General features: G+C 46.2%; 2 protein-coding genes across 3 annotated transcripts in view; one reads left to right on the top strand and one right to left on the bottom strand.

Annotated features, from left to right (window-relative positions):
- The window catches only part of LOC138748382 (uncharacterized), a 63,403-nt gene extending 48,748 nt beyond the window's left edge, over positions 1–14,655 (top strand). For both annotated transcript variants that reach the window (XM_069908481.1, XM_069908482.1), the window contains one exon: positions 14,138–14,655. In XM_069908481.1, coding sequence (XP_069764582.1) covers positions 14,138–14,440 — 303 coding nt within the window. In that variant the 3' untranslated portion in view covers positions 14,441–14,655. The remainder of the gene's footprint in view (positions 1–14,137) is intronic.
- septin3 (septin 3) overlaps positions 851–16,884 on the bottom strand; it is a 28,530-nt gene continuing 12,496 nt past the window's right edge. The window contains exons 3-9 of the mRNA XM_069908484.1: positions 16,517–16,598; positions 13,280–13,417; positions 12,641–12,758; positions 5,953–6,048; positions 3,588–3,684; positions 1,356–1,407; positions 851–977 (exon numbers count right to left, since the gene is read on the bottom strand). Of these exons, the coding sequence (XP_069764585.1) occupies positions 851–977; positions 1,356–1,407; positions 3,588–3,684; positions 5,953–6,048; positions 12,641–12,758; positions 13,280–13,417; positions 16,517–16,598 (710 nt within the window). The remainder of the gene's footprint in view (positions 978–1,355; positions 1,408–3,587; positions 3,685–5,952; positions 6,049–12,640; positions 12,759–13,279; positions 13,418–16,516; positions 16,599–16,884) is intronic.

The following is a 16,884-nucleotide window of genomic DNA, read 5'->3' as shown; positions in this document are numbered from 1 at the left end:
GGAGTGTGTATCATCACCATCGAACAAATGCGTGCGGACAGATCCACCAGTCAACAGTCTAGACCAGTGGTTCTCAGCCTTGTTCTTTCCACTCACATCCCACTTTAAGTAATCCCTCTGCCATCGGTGCTCTGTGATTAGTAAGGGATTGCTTAAGGTGGGATGTGAGTGGGCAGGGAAGGTTGAGAATCACTGCTCTAGGCTAATTTGTTATTGAAATATTTTACTTGAGAAAATTGTCATTGGCTCATTTCCTTTGGAGTTCTGAAACCGTGCACATAACGAGTTAATTAGGTACGATTAGAACAGTAGTTTTCAAACTTTTTCTTTCCACCCACATCGAACAATCCCTTACTAATCACAGACCACTGATGGCATAGGGATTACTTAAAGTGGTATGTGAGTGGAAGGAATAAGGTTGAGAACCACTGGTCTAGACACTCTCTCATTGGGGGAGAGTGGAAGAAGTTTCTGGAAACTTGCGATCAGGGCTCTACTGTGCATCGTGGACCAACATGCATCCAAACTGAACACGTGGAAGAGACCACCTGCAGAGATTGCAGCTGGACGCCATGTGTGCGAACCTCCTCCCGAAGCAATGGGGTCGCTAGTCCTGCAGGGTTACTGAAACTAATTTACAGGAACTGGAAGGTAAACATTAAATAAAACTATTAATTAGGCAATAACATCCATTTGTAAAATAAGTGAACGAGGGAAGAGCTTTAAAAGGTTCCACTCTTTTCAAGTAATTGGTTTGCGTTTGGCTCATATCTCCACAATTCACCATTTATAAAAGTTAGATTGTACACACGGTTCTGGGGCAGAAGACTGCCTTTTCAACTCTGTCAGCCTAGAGGTTACTTTCGTGGACCTCCTCTGTGCCATTGGCGAGATTCCCATTTTCATTCAGCCTTTTCGCCCGGTAGGTCTCGTAGAAAATGTTGTGGGTCACCTCCTTGAGATCCTGGAGATGGGTCCTGCAGAGTGAGAGCACCACAGAAGATAGCAGGAGAGGGGGGAGCGGAAGTAGGGAAAGGGGGGAGCAGAAGTGTGGGGGGGGGAGCCACAAAGAGAGAGGGGGATAAAGGAGGTAGTAGCAGTCATTCAGGGGAGAGATCAAGAGGGAACGTTGCAAGCAGGCAGGTCGGGAAGTTGGAAAGTGAATCGAAACAATATGTTGAATGAGGAGAGGCAAAGAGGGGAAGAAAGAGGGGAAAATAGCAAAAGGGAGATTGAAGGGGGAGACAGCCATGGAGTAGGATGGGAGTTTTGAGTGAGAAAGATAGGAGAGAGATCCATGAAATGCAAGGAGGGAATGTGCTGAACTTAACCTTTCACACACGAAACATAGTTACCTAACGATGAGGTCCCGGAGAAGAGGAAACTCGCAGTGAGTGACGTTCTCAACTAGAGGGAAATGGGAAAAACAGGTCAAGGTCTGTCTGCTGGCTCCTTCAGAGAGAAATCCTCATGACACATCCCGAGTCAGGTTGTCTAAGCAGTGGGGACTTAAAGTCAAAGGGGCGGTTTGATGTAAAACAACCTTCGATGATACTTAAGATTAGTGAATTTGTGGACAAGTGTAGAGGGCAAGGTATAGGTGAGTTACTGATCTGGGCAGAGAAATGGCAGATCCGGACAAGTGTGAGGTGTTGCATTCTGGGAGGAGAAATGTAAGGGAAACGTATACAGTTAATGGCCAGATTCTAAAAAGCACAAAGGGACCTGGGGGGGTGGGGGTGGGGGGGAGGGTTCAGCTCCTTTGGTCCCAGAAAGTAGCCCCACAAGTGAGAAGGATATATAGCTTGCCTACATTGGTTGGGCATTGAATACAAGAGGAAGAAAGTCTTATTTTAGCTTGATAAAACTTTGCCCCACACATTTTCTTTAGACGTTCCCCCTTCCACCTTAAATCGATGGTTCTCAACCTATTTTTCCCCACTCACATGCCACTTTAAGTAATCCCTTACTATGCTGTAGGTGGTTAGCAAGGGGTTACTTAAGGTGGTATTGAGTAGAAAGGAAAAAGGTTAATATTTGACATTTTTACACTGGGGGAGAGATTCTGACTGTGCTACTTTTCATGATTTTATAAACAGGGCAGCACGGTTAACATAGCAGTTAGTGCATTGCTGTTACAGCACCAGCGACCTGGGTTCGAATCCCGCGCTGTTCTCCCTGTGTCTGTGTGGGCTTGAAAAATAATTGGGGTAATTGGTGGTTACAGGCTTGTGGGCCAGAAGGGCCTGTTACTGTGCTGTATGTCTAAAATAGAATTTTAAAAAAAGATTTAAAAAATGTAATATATAAATTTAAATCTCCAATTAGGTCTCTCCTCAGCCCATGATGTTCCAGAGAAAACAATCTAGGTTTGACCAACCTCTCCTTGTAATTCAAACCCCCCACACCAGGCCACATCCTGGGAATCCTCTTCTGTCCCCTTTCCAAGGCCACCATATCTTTCCTGTAATGGGGTGACCAGAATTGCACCGAACCAAAGCACAGAAAGGGGGATTGTTCACACCCAGAGTGCATAACCATTCAGGGATGGAGGTCCTTGTTACCCACAACAGGTGAATCACATTGGCCAATGAAGTGGATAAGCGGAGGGATGGCTGCTGTTAGGCTGGGATTTTAAATGCTCGGAGAGAGGGGAGGAGGGAAGCTCACAACTTTGAGGCTGAGGAGACATTCGCAGAATCCACGTATCGCCATCACGTACTTACCTTCGTCGGGAGCAGTGCCAGCCAAATGATGACATAAACGATGTGATGTGGGAGGGTAATAGCGCGCATGCGTGGGTGTGTTAGATGTCAGTATACAGTTGATGGATCTCAGATGCAGGAGGAGGAGAGTGAGGGCATCAGGATCACCCGTCCGGCAGCGAGAAGGCCAGACAGGTTTAGCTGGGTGGCGTTTGGGGAATTGAAGAATCTAGAGTTGTGTCTAGTGCAGTGGTTCTCAACCTTTATCTTTCCACTTACATATCACTAAGTGTTCCCTCTGCCATCAGTGCTCTGTGATGAGTAAGGGATTGCTTAAGGTGAGATGTGAGTGGGAAGGGAAGGTTGAGAATCGCTGCTCCAGACCCAATTGTTATTGAAATATTTGGCTTGAGAAAAATTGTCATTGGCCCATTTCCTTTGGAGATCTGAAACCATGCACATAACGAGTCCATTAGAGATGATTAAAACAGTGGTTTTCAACTTTTTTCTTTCCACCCACATCCCACCTTAAGCAACCACTTACTCATCACAGAGCACTGATGGCACAGGGATTACTTAAAGTGGTATGTGAGTGGAAAGAAAAAGGTTGAGAAGCACTGGTCTAGTGAATAAAAGAAAGTCGACTTCATGGTGGGTGAAAGAAATGAATGAGGGTGTCCTTTATTTGTCTGTCAGCTGTGGGAACTCAGTGCTGTTATACAGGGAACGAGCTCCAAATTGGGCATTTAGAGTTTAAGGGGAATAAGAAGCCTTGGGACTGATTAAACAAGGAGAACATTGCTGAGCAGAAGAGATGTTTTGTATCAGCGACGCAACAGGTTCTAAAGAAGCTGGAGATAAATCCCTCCCCAGGACACTCACCCTCAATGATGCCCCAAGGGGTTTTCCTCCCTAAGACTCTTTTGCCATTGATTTGATATTCAGTGTCACTACCGACAATGGCAAACGGCATGGCTTCCTGCAGGAGAGAGGAAAGCGCAGAATCACATGTGTGCAACGTTATTACAGAGCCAACAATTTTGGTTTGAATCCTGCCCAATCTTTAAGGAGTTTATTCTATCTCCCTGTGTCGGCATGGGTTTCTTCCTGGTGCTCCAATTCTGTCTGGTAACTCTCCAACCGGACAACATTACCATCGGTTTCTGCTGGACCATTCCCCGTTCTCCCCCATCTCTCTCTCCCCTTTCCACCAGCTCTCCCATCCCTTCCCTCTCCCTTCATACAGCCATCCCCTCTCCCCCTGTTTGCTGCTGTGCCCTCCCTCCCCGATCTACCTGCCTGAGGGATTCTGCTCCTCCTCACCATTTTATTCAGGGGCCTTGCTTGCATTTTGCTCACACCTTGATGAAGGGCTCAAGCTTGAAATATTGGTTCTATATCTTTATCTTTGCTACATAAAGGACACTGTTTGACCTGCTGAGTTTCTCCAGTGTTTCATTTTTACCATTACTACATTTCCCTGGTTTGGAATCGTCTTGAAATTCATCCTTGGATTTGTTAACACTGAAGTGACGTCATGGTGTGGATGGAAATTCAGTGCAATTTATGTTAATGTGCTACAATATTAGCACAGCTGCTCCATACACAATGTTCCCCACCCACCCCCCACCCCCACTGCCCTGTGAGTGGTGAAGGCTCCAGGATCAGTGACAGGGCAATAACTTGGTTGTTTTCATTGCATGTAAGTTACCTTTTGAAGGTTGGAGCAAGTGTCTCCACATTGACCAATTAGTCCATTACGAATGAAACATCTGCCTATCAAGTTCAAGTTCAGATTTATTGTCAGAGTGCGTACTTGACATCACCTACAGCCATGAGATTCCTTTTCCTGAGGGCGAGGCAGAATTTCTACCTATCAGCAATTGTGAAGTGCACTCAAGAAAAAGATACATATAGAAAATAGGGAAATATAATCAAAGAAAAGTAAACAAACTGACTGCAAAAACAGAAAAAATATTCAGTAATAAATAATGTTCAAAGTAAGAATCTTTAAATAAGTTCCTGATTGAATTTGTTGTTGAGGAGTCTGATGGTGGAGGGGGAGCAGCTGTTCCTGAACCTGGTGGTGCGAGTCTTGTGGCACCGATACCTCTTTCCTGATGGCAGCAGTGAGAACAGAGTGGGTGCTGGGTGGGGTGGATCTTTGATGATTGCTGCTATTCTGTAGAAATTTGCCAGGGTTTCTGGTGTCGTACCAAACCTCGGCAAACTTTCTTCATGATGCCGTTAGTGGGATGGGTCCTGGAAAGGTCCTCGGAGATAGTGACTCCCAAGAACTTACATTTGCTCATTATCTCAACCTCTCATTCCCCAATGACCAATCAGGTCATCATTAGTAAATGTAATGATAAAGTTCATCATGAAACAATCCGCCTCCCTTAGAATACGAGCTTTCTTGAGCCAAGACACGTACAGAATCATTGAATACCTCTGTTGTTGATGTAACCATCGTCCAGTGCACTTGCATTTGTTGCACATTCACAGACACACAGCTCTGTACACGTCTCTCGCTGAAAGCTTCAACTCTTACCTGACGACCTCTCCTGGACCCACACCTCCTCATTGGTCAGGAAGATGCAGTAGTGCCTACACTTCCTGTGGAGGTTGGGGGGGGGCAAGGCTACTGGCCTCCATCTCGACAATATTTTACAGGAGCACAGTTGAAAGCATCCCGTTTGGCCGCATCACTGTGTGAGACGGGAGCTACAAAGCATCGTCAGATGATCGTCAAAAAGGCCAAGAGGTCAAGAGGATCCCTGGTGTATGATTCCTTTCCTCCATAGACAACATGTACTGGGAGCGCCGTCTAAATAGTGTTCAAGGAATTTCCTTCCAGCACATTATCTTTGACCCACTTCCAGCAGGAAGGGGGATACAGGAGCATCAAAATCAGGACGGCCAGGCTGGGGAACAGCTTCTTCCCTCAGGCTGTGAGACAATTACTGAGGAAAATTATCCCCAAATACTTGTATATATTTATTTTGGTTATTGATGTGATGTTTAAGAGACTTTTGGATAGGCACAAAGTAGGGAGTTTTCTTTAAGTATATAAAGGTTGGCAATTCATCGTTGGCTGAAGGGTCTGTACTGTGCTGTAACGTTCTATGTACTGCGTACTGTGTGTTTGGGGAAAATTGATTGATTGTGTGCAGTCCGATGATAATGAACTTGAACAAGTGCACCCTGTTGCGTAGAAAAAAGGGACTGCTCACCCTGATCTACTCACCCTGATCTTGTCGTTCTCCATCTTGTCCTCCATGTCTTCATCGAACTCCTTCTGCGGGTAGAACTCAATGTTGTTTGCTTCCAGTTCTTTCCGCACCTGACGTTGAAAGGACAAAGAGAATTGCCAATGACCACAGACCCTGGCCTTAAATCTTGTTCAGCAGAGACCAAGTGCTCCCCAGGAAATGAAACACTGAAATCTGTTTGTAGCCAAAACACAGAAACGCTGGAGGAACTTGGGCGGTCCCATAGCGTCTATAGGAGGTAAAAATATACAACTGACATTTTTGGCCTGAGTAAAAAGCAGGCAGGCATCTGGATTAAAAGGCTGGGGAGAAGGGAAGAATGGGGAGGGGGAGGAGAACACACCAGCAGACACAAGGTGTGAATTGGATATGGTAAGAAGACAGGAGAGAGGAAAAGGTGAGAACAGCTACGCCAAGCCTCAATGCATCCCTCAGCATGTACTCCTGCACCCTGGAACGTGCTTGTCCCATGATTGAAGCAAAGGGTGAAGTTCCAATCTCCCCATCCCTGTACGCAGCAGGGACCGACTCTAGTACTTACACCTGACTGGTTTCCACAAGTACATTGAAGAATTTTATACAACCTGCAGGAAAGGAATTTAAAGCAATCACAAAGAAGGCTCGCCAACAGCTATACTTCATTCAGAGTTTGAGGAGATTTGGTATGTCACCAAAGGCTCATGCACATTTCTACAGGTGGACCGTTGTGTGTGGAGTAAGCGGGGCCTCCCTACCTGTCTGGAACGTGTCTATTGGGGGTGGTCATGTGTCCTCCCCATCTGAAACTTATGTGTATGTCACATCACCTGTCAATCAAGGTTGGACTCCAGCCTCCCATTAGTGCACACTTATCCATTGGCTAATTTAACCTCAGGTCATTATTGGCTAGAAGCACAGATTAGTACTGTATGTAACATCAGTGCATAGCACATTCTTTCTCTCTGCCTCATGATTCAAGCCTAGGACATTGCACCATGCCAGTTCACCACTGTGGACAAGTGTCGTGGGTAAGGTATTCACTGTACTGAAATTAAGCTGTACTTGCAACCCTGTTGGTCAGGGAACCGGTGTGTGTAAGAGTCTCTGCTTGTAGTATATAAGTTCTGTATAATTGTAACACGTGTCCAGACTCGTCTGTTTGTGAACCCACCGAACCTGATACTCTTCCTAACTCCAACAGTGGAGAGCATTCTGACAGGTACGGAGGTGCCAATGCTCAGGACAGGGAAAAAATGAGAGGTTTGTGAATTCAGCCAGCGACATCGTGGGCACCAGACGTCACTCCATTGAGGATCTCTACAAGAGGTGGTGTTTTAAGAAAACAGCCTCTATCCTCAAGCCCGCCCACCACCCAAGCCATGCCCTCTTCACTCTGCTACCATCGAGAAGGAGGTACAGGTGCCTGAAGACGAGCACCCAACGGTACAAAACAGTTTTTTTCCCTCTGCCATCAGATTTCTGAACAGGCAATGATCCTCAGACACTTCCCTCACTTTCTCTTTTGCCCTCATTTATAAAAATGTATTTACATAAATGTAATTTATAGCAAATGTTTTGCACCAGTAATGCACAATGTTGCCACAAAACTACAAATTTCGTGGCACACGTTCATGGCAATAAATTATGTTTCTGATTCCTGATGCCTCGTCCAATGAAGACAAGTGTGCCTTCGTCACCACCCTGCATTTGCATCTGTGTTGTTGATTGGCCAAAGCTGGAGGGAAAATGTGGGATAATAAATAGAATTAGTGTAAATGAGTGTCTGAAGGTCAGAACAGACTGGATGAGCTGAAGGATCTGCCTCTATCCTCAAGGACTCCCACCACCCAGGCCATCCCCTCTTCACTCTGCTACCATCAGGAAGGAGGGACAGGAGCCTGAAGACAAGCACCCAGTGGCACAAGGACAGCTTCTTCCCCTCTGCCATCAGATTCCTGAATAATCAATAACCCATAGACCTGCCTCACTCTCCCTTCATTTGTATTAATTTATTTATTTTTAAATGTAATTTACAGCACGGAGATGTTGCCACAAAGCAACAAATTTTGTGACGTGTTCATGACAATAAAGGGCAGTAGGGTTGGTGTAGAGGTTAGTGCAACACTGTTACAGCACCAGAGATCGGAACTGGGGTTCGAATCCCACACTGTCTGTAAGGAGTTTGTACGTTCTCCCCATGTCTGCTTGGGTTTTCCCCGGGGGCTCCGGTTTCCACCCACTGTTCAAAACATACCGGGGGTGTAGATCAATTAGGGGTAAATTGGGCGGCATGGACTCGTGGGCTGAAATGGCCTGTTACCGTTGTCTACATTTAAAAATAAATGTAAATAAATTCTGATTTGAATTCCTTTTAGGTTGCTGGGTTTTTGGGCATAGTTCTGGTCACAGAGCGGGAGGGAAGCTATCTCTTCCTAGTACAGATGCCAATTCAGCACCACGGCAGGCTTGAATTATAAAGAGAAACCATAAAGCTCCGGAGTGGAATTAGGCCATTCAGCCATTTTTATCACGGTTGATTTTCTGGCCTTTTCAACCCCAATTTCCTGCCCTCTCCCAGTAATCCTTGATTCCCTTCCCGATCAAGAACATAACTCCTTCTGCATTAAATATCCCCAGTGACTTGGCCTCTGCAGCCATCCGTGACAATGTGTTCCACAGATTCTGGGAAGGTTGGGACTTCTCTCCCTGACATATAGGAGTCTGAGCGGTGACTCTAGAGAGCTTTATAAAATCAGGAGAAACATAGAGGAGGTGAATAGTAGCTGTCGTTTACCTTGGGTAAGTCATAGAACTGAGGTGAGAGGGGAAAATATTTAAAAGGGATACAAGGTGTACGTTTTCTCACAGAAGTTGGCAGGTAAAGGTGGGGGTAGTTGTAATGTTTAATATTTAGGCAGATACAAGGATAGGACAGTTTCAGAGGGACATTTGTCAAACAAGCAAATGGGACGGGCTTGGTCAGTATGGATGGGTTGGGCTGAATGGCCTATTTCCCTGCTTTAAATGTATTTGTACATGATCTTGCAGTCAATGTTTATCAATGATATAGGCCTCCAATTCTTGATGTCCCCCTCCTCCTGCTTCGGTTTGTAGATGAGGGTGGTGATGCCCTTCCTCGTGGAGTCTGACATGCTTCCTGTCATGGATGTTTCCAGCAGTTTCGGGCACACCCAGTCCCACAGAGCCATGTACAACTCCAGGAGTCTAACCTGACTCAAAGGAATGGACTCAAAGGAATGTCTGGTCCAGACATTCTCACATGCTGTTGTCTAAGACCTCTGTGAAGACAGGAAATTTTGGGAAACCACTCAAGCTGTAGCCTCCATGGCGGCAATTGGGCATAAAAGGATCTGCTGATCCTCTGGATGCCTGTCTACGAGGATGCAACTGAACCATCCTCTTCCTTAGGGCCGTGGATCACAGAGCTCCCTCTGTATACCTTTAGGCAAAAGAAACGTGAACACGTCTCATCCTGCTCCACTGTGCAGCCTCTGGACTGAAGATGGCCTTGGAGGACCTCTGAGGTGAATAGCAAGGCTTGCTGGCTCTTCACCTCTCAGTTCCTCCCTCACGTTTACCCCTCCCGATTGCAGGAGGAGTTGTTGCAGGTCAGTCTGGAGTTGGCACAGCTCCCTCTGTCTCTGTCTTGCTCTCTGAATCCCTTTGAGGATGAACAACCTCTTTTTTTTTATTTTTTAAAAATTTTTTATTTTTCACACCATAAATCACATTAGCCATGATATACACTATTTCTTTTTCACACATATACAGTGACTTTTTCTCCCCCCCACCCCACTTCCTCCCAAGCCACCCCCCCACCCCCCCCACTCTCATCCATTTTAGGTATACAATCTAGGTTGCATTAAGCCAGTCAGACAATGTTGTCATTCAACAAAAATACACCAGAAATTCTACTGAGTCCATTCTTTTCTTTCCTTCTCCTTCCATCAACTTAAGTAATGTTTGTCCCCGGTAGGTTTTCACTATTGTATTTAATGTAAGGCTCCTATACTTGTTCGAATATTTCAATATTATTTCTTAGCCTATATGTTATTTTTTCTAATGGAATACATTTATTCATTTAAATTTAGTAGTTTCTTCCTTTTAATTTGGTTATGTATTCCATTAATATTTAAAGTCATATAGTTCAGCGTAGCCCTTTTATATTTTGTTTATCTTCTCTTTCCGTTTTTCCATCATTACCTTTCCTCCTTTTCCATTTCTGTTTTCTTATTTTCAACTCTTTATAAGACAACATTCCTACAACATCCAACATTTTCCTTATTCTCCTATTTCTATCTTATTTATCCCCAATCTCCCCTTCCCCTCCTGAGTTGTCCTTTATCCCTTGTCGGACAACCACATCTCCCCTCTCCATTTGGATTTGCGAATCTACTCGCAAGCGTCAACTGATTTTGCAGTGACCGCTATTTCCCCCCACCCTGCCCCCCCCCAGAAAAGATTTCACTTTTCATATGTCACAAAGGTCACTCTTTTAATTCCCTCCTTATTCTCTCTATTCCATTACCTTCCCTTATTAATTTTTGTCTATACTATCTATATTTTCCTCTAATTACAGATACTTTCACGTATGCACATTGTCTCTATTCACTCTTATACCTCTTTACCCGCATACATATCAATCGTGATCATTTTTACTCTCATTACCCGTCTTCATCCCTCAGTCTATTTTTGTCTTTACCCACATACATATCAATCGTGATCATTTTAACTCTCATTACCCGTCTTCCTCCCTCAGTCTATTTTTGTAATTGTTCTGCAAATTTTTGTGCTTCTTCTGGATCCGAGAATAGTCTGTTTTGTTGTCCTGGAATAAATATTTTCAATACCGCAGGATGCTTCAGTATAAATTTATACCCTTTCTTCCATAAAATCGCCTTTGCTGTATTGAACTCTTTTCTCTTCTTTAGGAGTTCAAAACTTATATCTGGATAAATGAAGATTTTTTGCCCTTTATACTCCAGTGGTTTGTTGCCCTCTCTTACTTTTTCCATTGTCTTCTCCAGTACCTTTTCTCTTGTAGTATATCTTAGGAATTTTACTACAATAGATCTTGGTTTTTGTTGTGGTTGTGGTTTAGAGGCCAATACTCTATGTGCCCTTTCTATTTCCATTTCTTGCTGTAGTTCTGGACATCCTAGGGTCTTAGGGATCCACTCTTTTATAAACTCCCTCATATTCTTGCCTTCTTCATCTTCCTTAAGGCCCACTATCTTTATGTTATTTCTTCTGTTATGGTTTTCCATTGTATCTATTTTTTGAGCTAGTAGTTCTTGTGTCTCTTTAGTTTTTTTATTAGATTCCTCCAATTTCTTTTTTAAGTCTTCTACCTCCATTTCTGCTGCTACTGCCCGCTCTTCCATCTTGTCCATTTTCTTTCCCATTTCTGTTAAGGTCATCTCCATTTTATTTATTTTCTCTTCTGTGTTGTTTATTCTTTTTCTTAAATCCTTAAATTCCTGTGTTTGCCATTCTTTAAATGACTCCATGTATCCTTTAATAAGAGCAAGTATATCCTTTACCTTGCCTTTCTTTTCTTCTTCTATTTCACTGTATTCTTCCTCTTCTTCTTCCTCTGGGTTGACCATCTGTTGTTTCTTTGTTGCCCTTTCCTCCTCTTCTTTCTTGTTTCTATTGTCTTCTGTGGTCTCTTCTTGCTGCAGGTGTTCTGCAGCTGTCGTTGCCGGCTGTGGAGATCGACTCCCCAGCTGGTCCCCCCTCCCGTCGGTGTGTTTTTTTTCATTCGCATCGCGCATGCGCGAGGAATCGCGCGTGCACGGTTGCGCACTTTTACTCGGCTCAGTGAGCCATTTTTGTAGTCCATTATTTACCGACCTGAGGGAGCGGGTTTCTCTCTCCGCAGCGGGCCTCTTCGGACAGGTAAGGCCTTCACCTTTTTCCTCCTTTGTCTTCTCTTCCTCTCTTCTTACCGTTGCTTTCGATTTTTCTTTTTTTGTCGCCATCTTCTTTCCACCTTTATACTCAGTTTTCTGTAACTTTTATTTCTGTGCCTTTGTGTTTTCCTTTGTTTTTCCCGACTTTTCTGGAGAGGGCTGGAGTTCACCGTCCGGCCACTACTCCATCACGTGACTCCTCTCAGGATGAACAACCTCTTGATGTTCTCCTTTGTCGCTTCCCACCAGATCATTGGGGAGTCAAAGAAGGATCTCATGGTTCTCCTTCTTTCGCTCCTCTATGTTCTCCAGGGATAGCAACTTCACGTTCAACTTCCACGTCCCCCTGCCTGCCTTCTGGTCCTCCTGCAGGTGATAGGAGGTCTGAAGGAGGCAGTGGTCAGAGAAGGACACCAGCGTGTTGGTGGTTCTGACCATGATGGCCTTCGTCAGGAAAATGAGGTCTATCTGGGACCAGCTCGAGCCGTCCAATCTCGACCAGGTGGACTGCAGCTGTGCTCCAGTTACAAGGTTGCTGAAGACATTCCACAGACGTGCGTCCTTTACCGTCTCCATCAGGGACGTGCAGTTAGTGCATCAGTTGAGCTGTAGGAGACAGTGAAGTGTCTGACTGAAAGAGGAGGCCTTTCTCTTGAGAGCCCACTGACCTTTAATCCCTTGTAGTGTACGTCTAAGTCCTTTCAAGCGAACGAGAGCTCTATTCCTAGCGGGACTGGGACCAACTCACCCTCAGTTTGAAGTCATGCCGCTCCTCCAGAGTCATGGTGTCGGCTTTCGCAATGACTGGAATGATGTTCATAATCTTCCCCAGGCGCTTCATGAACTCTACATCCAGGGGCCGCAGCCTGTGAGAAGAAATGCGCCAGTCACCGCCAATGACTGCAAGGTTGTTTCCCCGTTCGATGACAACATAAGAACATAAGAGATAGGAGCAGAAGTCGGCCATCCGGCCCGTCAAGCCTGCCCTGCCATTCAATGAGATCACGGCCGATCCGATCATCTCCACCCACCTGCCCTTCCCCATATCCCCTTAATTCCCCTACTATGTAGAAATCGATCCACCCTTGTTTTAGATATAATCACTGAGGCCACCTTCACTTTACTGAGGTTGCCTCCATGATGACCACACAGGCCTTGCCTGAAAGGCCCACCCCTTATCCCCCCAGGCTTTGTCAGGTCCTTTGCGTCATGGGATTCGCTTGCAATTGAATCGGTGACATACAGCACAGGGTCTCATACTGAAGGTAGTTGCCTCATGAAGTTTGCAAAGGTTTTGGTTAATGCTTGTCTTACATGGCATGCAGCCTCAGGGGAGGAGATGTCAGCCCTCAGCTGGGCAGAGAGTGCGCCAGGGCATCGTACGTACGAGTGTCCAGTGGGGGAGATGAAGTAGAGGCAGCAATGCACGCGGGTGTCGGGAATCCGCTTCTTCCTCGAGATGTTCGCCTCCTCCTTCAGGAACTTCTCGTACTGTTCGCTGATGTACTTCTCAATGGGTTCCCAGCTGCAAGGGAGCAAAGGTATGTCAGAGGGCACTGGTCAGGGAGACTGGCGGAATGGGTGAGCTGGCATCAAGACCGGTGCCTCAACGGGCTCGTGCTGAGCTCCCACCACATCAGTTCAACGGGTCAGATGGGGAGCCGAGAGGAAGCTGAGTGCGGAAGTCATCTCAGCGTGGCTAACAGACAGAACAGCAGGCACATTAAGTATGCTGCAGAAACTCAACAGATGTTGGTATTTTATACTCTGTTTGACCTGCTGAGTTTCTACGGCATTGCCTTTTTACTTCAATCACGTCTGCAGACCTTTGTGTTTTACGCCTTACATTAACTCTGAGGGGGGCTTAGATAGGGTGAACACCCAGCACCATTTTCCCAGGGGGACAATCGCAAATACAAGAGGGCATCTGTTTAAGGTGAGTGAAGGAAAGTTTCAGGATGGCCCCACATCACCTCAACAGCACCTAATGGCCTGAATATGCCTGAAATTGTCTGATCCTGGAAGCTAAGCAGGCTCAGGCCTGGCCAGTACTTGGAGGGGAGACCAATGAGGAACATCAGATGCTGTAGGTTTCTGTGAGGGGTGCTGGACAAAGTGGTGACTTTCTGTCTGCCTTACAGTAGACAAAAGTTAAAGGATTTCATGTATGTTAGTATTTTGTGACAATAATGGGACCTTTAAACTTTAACCTTTTTAACTTTTAACCTCCTCAATACTCAGGAAGGTGCACGAACTTCCTCGGGAGGCTGAGGGGGGGCAAGGCTACCAGCCCCATCTTGATAACATTTTACAAGAGCACAATCAAGAGCGTCCTGTCTGGATCCATCACTGTGGGACGGGAGCTGCAAAGCATCGGACTGCAAGTCAATGCAGAGGATCGTCAAAGCGGCCGAGAAGATCCCTGGGGTCTCCCTTTCCTCTACTAACAACATTCAGCAGGAGTTTAAATGGGGTTCAAATAATTATTGAGGGCTCGTTCCATCCAGCACACAGGATCTTTGACCCACTGCCATCAAGAAGGAGGTAGAGGAACATCGAAATCAGGACGGGCAGGCTGGAAATAACTTCTTCCCACAGGATGCGAGATTGATGAATGGTGTCCTGCAACCAAGTAAATCATCCCAAAATATTCCTATATATTTATTTTAAATTATAATCTTTGTGTAGATATGTGATGATCATGTACTGTGTGTATGTGTGTACACTGTGGTCTGGAGAAACACTGTCAGGTTGTACAGTCAGGTGACAATAAACTTAAACTTAAGAGGCGAGTTTTTTGACGTGGGGAGTGGTGGGGGCCTGGAATAAGTTGTTGGGGGTGGTGCTGGAGGCTGGTACAATAGAGACATTCTGAGGTAGCCACAAGGATGCAAGAACGATGGGCGTGAGGGAGGGAAGGGTTAGATGGCTGAGCAGGTTCACACAACATAGTGGGCTGAAGGGCCTGTACTGTGCTGGAATGTTCTATGCTCTATTAAATCCTATTCTCTGACCACAGCTGACTGGAGGAGTGCTCCTCTCGTTTTCAGGGTTTTTTTTCGGAATAAGTGATCATGTATCCGGTGCGGAGTCACAAACAGAATAACCAGGAGCATTGCCTGGGAGGGACATACACGGCGAGTTTGCTGGTTGGAAATTGTGGAGGAGGAGGTGTTGGATGTGGAGGCAGCTGAGGTGGAAGGTAAGGACAAGGGGAATCCTGTCCTTGTTGCGTCAGGGGGCCAGGGTATTTTTCAGGACCTACATGGGTGTGTGAGATGGTAGTGGTCCAGTGGGTATGTGAGATGGTGGTGGTCCGGTGGGCATCTGGCTCTCCCCGAGGACGTTTCCTAGAGAACAAGGCCAGAAATCGTGTGCTTTTCAGTTAGGGGGCATTCCCTGACTGTCTGAGGATGATCAGGTAACTTTTCTCCCCATGAGTGAGTGTGGGGCTGAGGGGGCAGGGGTCCACAAATGAGGCAGTCCTAGGAGGATGGAGCCACGTCAGTGATGGGGTGGGGGGGCTGTCAGGGGAGCTGGGAGGGCCATGATGGGGAGGGGTAAAAGCGGGTGGGGCATGTGAGGATGGGATCCGCAGATCAGTGGGTGAGGTGGACGAGCTGGGGCATGGGGAAGGTGGGCCACACGGGGAGAGTCAGGGGGATGTGGAAGGGAGAGCAGCCTGAACCTCTCACACAGCAGGAGCCCAGTGGCAGCCAGATATGTACCAAGTGGAGCTGGATCCTCGGAATCTGTTTATCTTTCCTTTCCGTTTCCTCATCATCACCTTTCCTTCTTATCCATTTCTGCTTTCTTTTTTTGAACACTTTATAAGACAACATTTCTAAAACATAAAACATTTCCCTTATTCTCCTATCTAAAATTTCTTTAACCCCACTATCCCCTCCTCTTAAAATGATCTCCACGCATTTCCAGACAGGTGAGATCATCAATCTGTAAGAACATAAGAAACAGGAGCAGGAGTCGGCTATCTGGCCCGTCGAGCCGACAGCTGGTCTGGCTGTGACACAGCTCCACTTAACCCATTCCCTACCAAGCAGAAATTTATTGGCATCTTCAGCTTACTTCATGAGGCAACCTCTCCTTCTTCACTTGGGCAGAGTTCCACAGATTCACCACCCTCTGGGAAAAGCAGTTCCTCCTCATCTCTGCCTTAATTCGGTTCCCCTGAATCTCAAGGTCGTGCCCCCGAGTTTCTGAATGTTTCCTGGAAGCTAATCCCGTCCCTCTGAATTCCTGGTCCTCCGGTAGCCTGTTCCACCTATGCTGTGGTGCCTTCATTCCACACACTTCTCTGCCATCCCATTGGGGACTCCAGAAAGAGATGGAAGACCAGGCCTCTCCACATGATCACAGCCTTCACCCTGAGCTCCACTTTCCAGACTAACCCAGCCGTCTCCCCACTCTCCCCCCAAAACGGCCTCTCAACCTCTGCCCCAGCTCAGTGACTGAGAGCAGCCTTGACCCTCATGGCTGGAGAATCCCGAGCGCTCAGGCCCTTCGGGAGAAGTGATTTGCTTTGTTCTGATGGCTGGTCCCTTACATTGAGTGTGTGTCCCTCCTGAGCCCCGGGGGTTGAGGCCAGGGTGTTCCTGCAACCTACCAGTTATCATTATTGATCTGATCTCCAAACCCAGGTGTGTCGATAACTGTCAGCTTCATCTTCACTCCCTTCTCCTCGATGACTGCAAGAAAATATAAAACAAGTGAAACACAAAAGTCTGCAGACACCATGATTGTAGTAAAAACACACGGGAACTCACCCCGTCTTTCAGCGTCCATAGGAGACAAATTACCGATGTTTCGGGACTGAGCCCTTCTTCAAGGTACAAGCAAAGAACAAGAAGGCAGCAGAATGAAGACTGACTGAGGTAGGAATCCAGACCAACAAATTGGATTTGATAAGAGGAGAGATGTGAATTGAAAATAAACATTGGGCTTGAGGAGTTGTTAAATTTCCTTTTCATTGTC

The sequence above is a fragment of the Narcine bancroftii genome, chromosome 13 (genome assembly GCF_036971445.1).
Source record: "Narcine bancroftii isolate sNarBan1 chromosome 13, sNarBan1.hap1, whole genome shotgun sequence".
Lineage (NCBI taxonomy): Eukaryota > Metazoa > Chordata > Chondrichthyes > Torpediniformes > Narcinidae > Narcine > Narcine bancroftii.
Note: the sequence above shows the minus strand (reverse complement) of the source record. Positions and strands in the feature narration are given on the sequence as shown.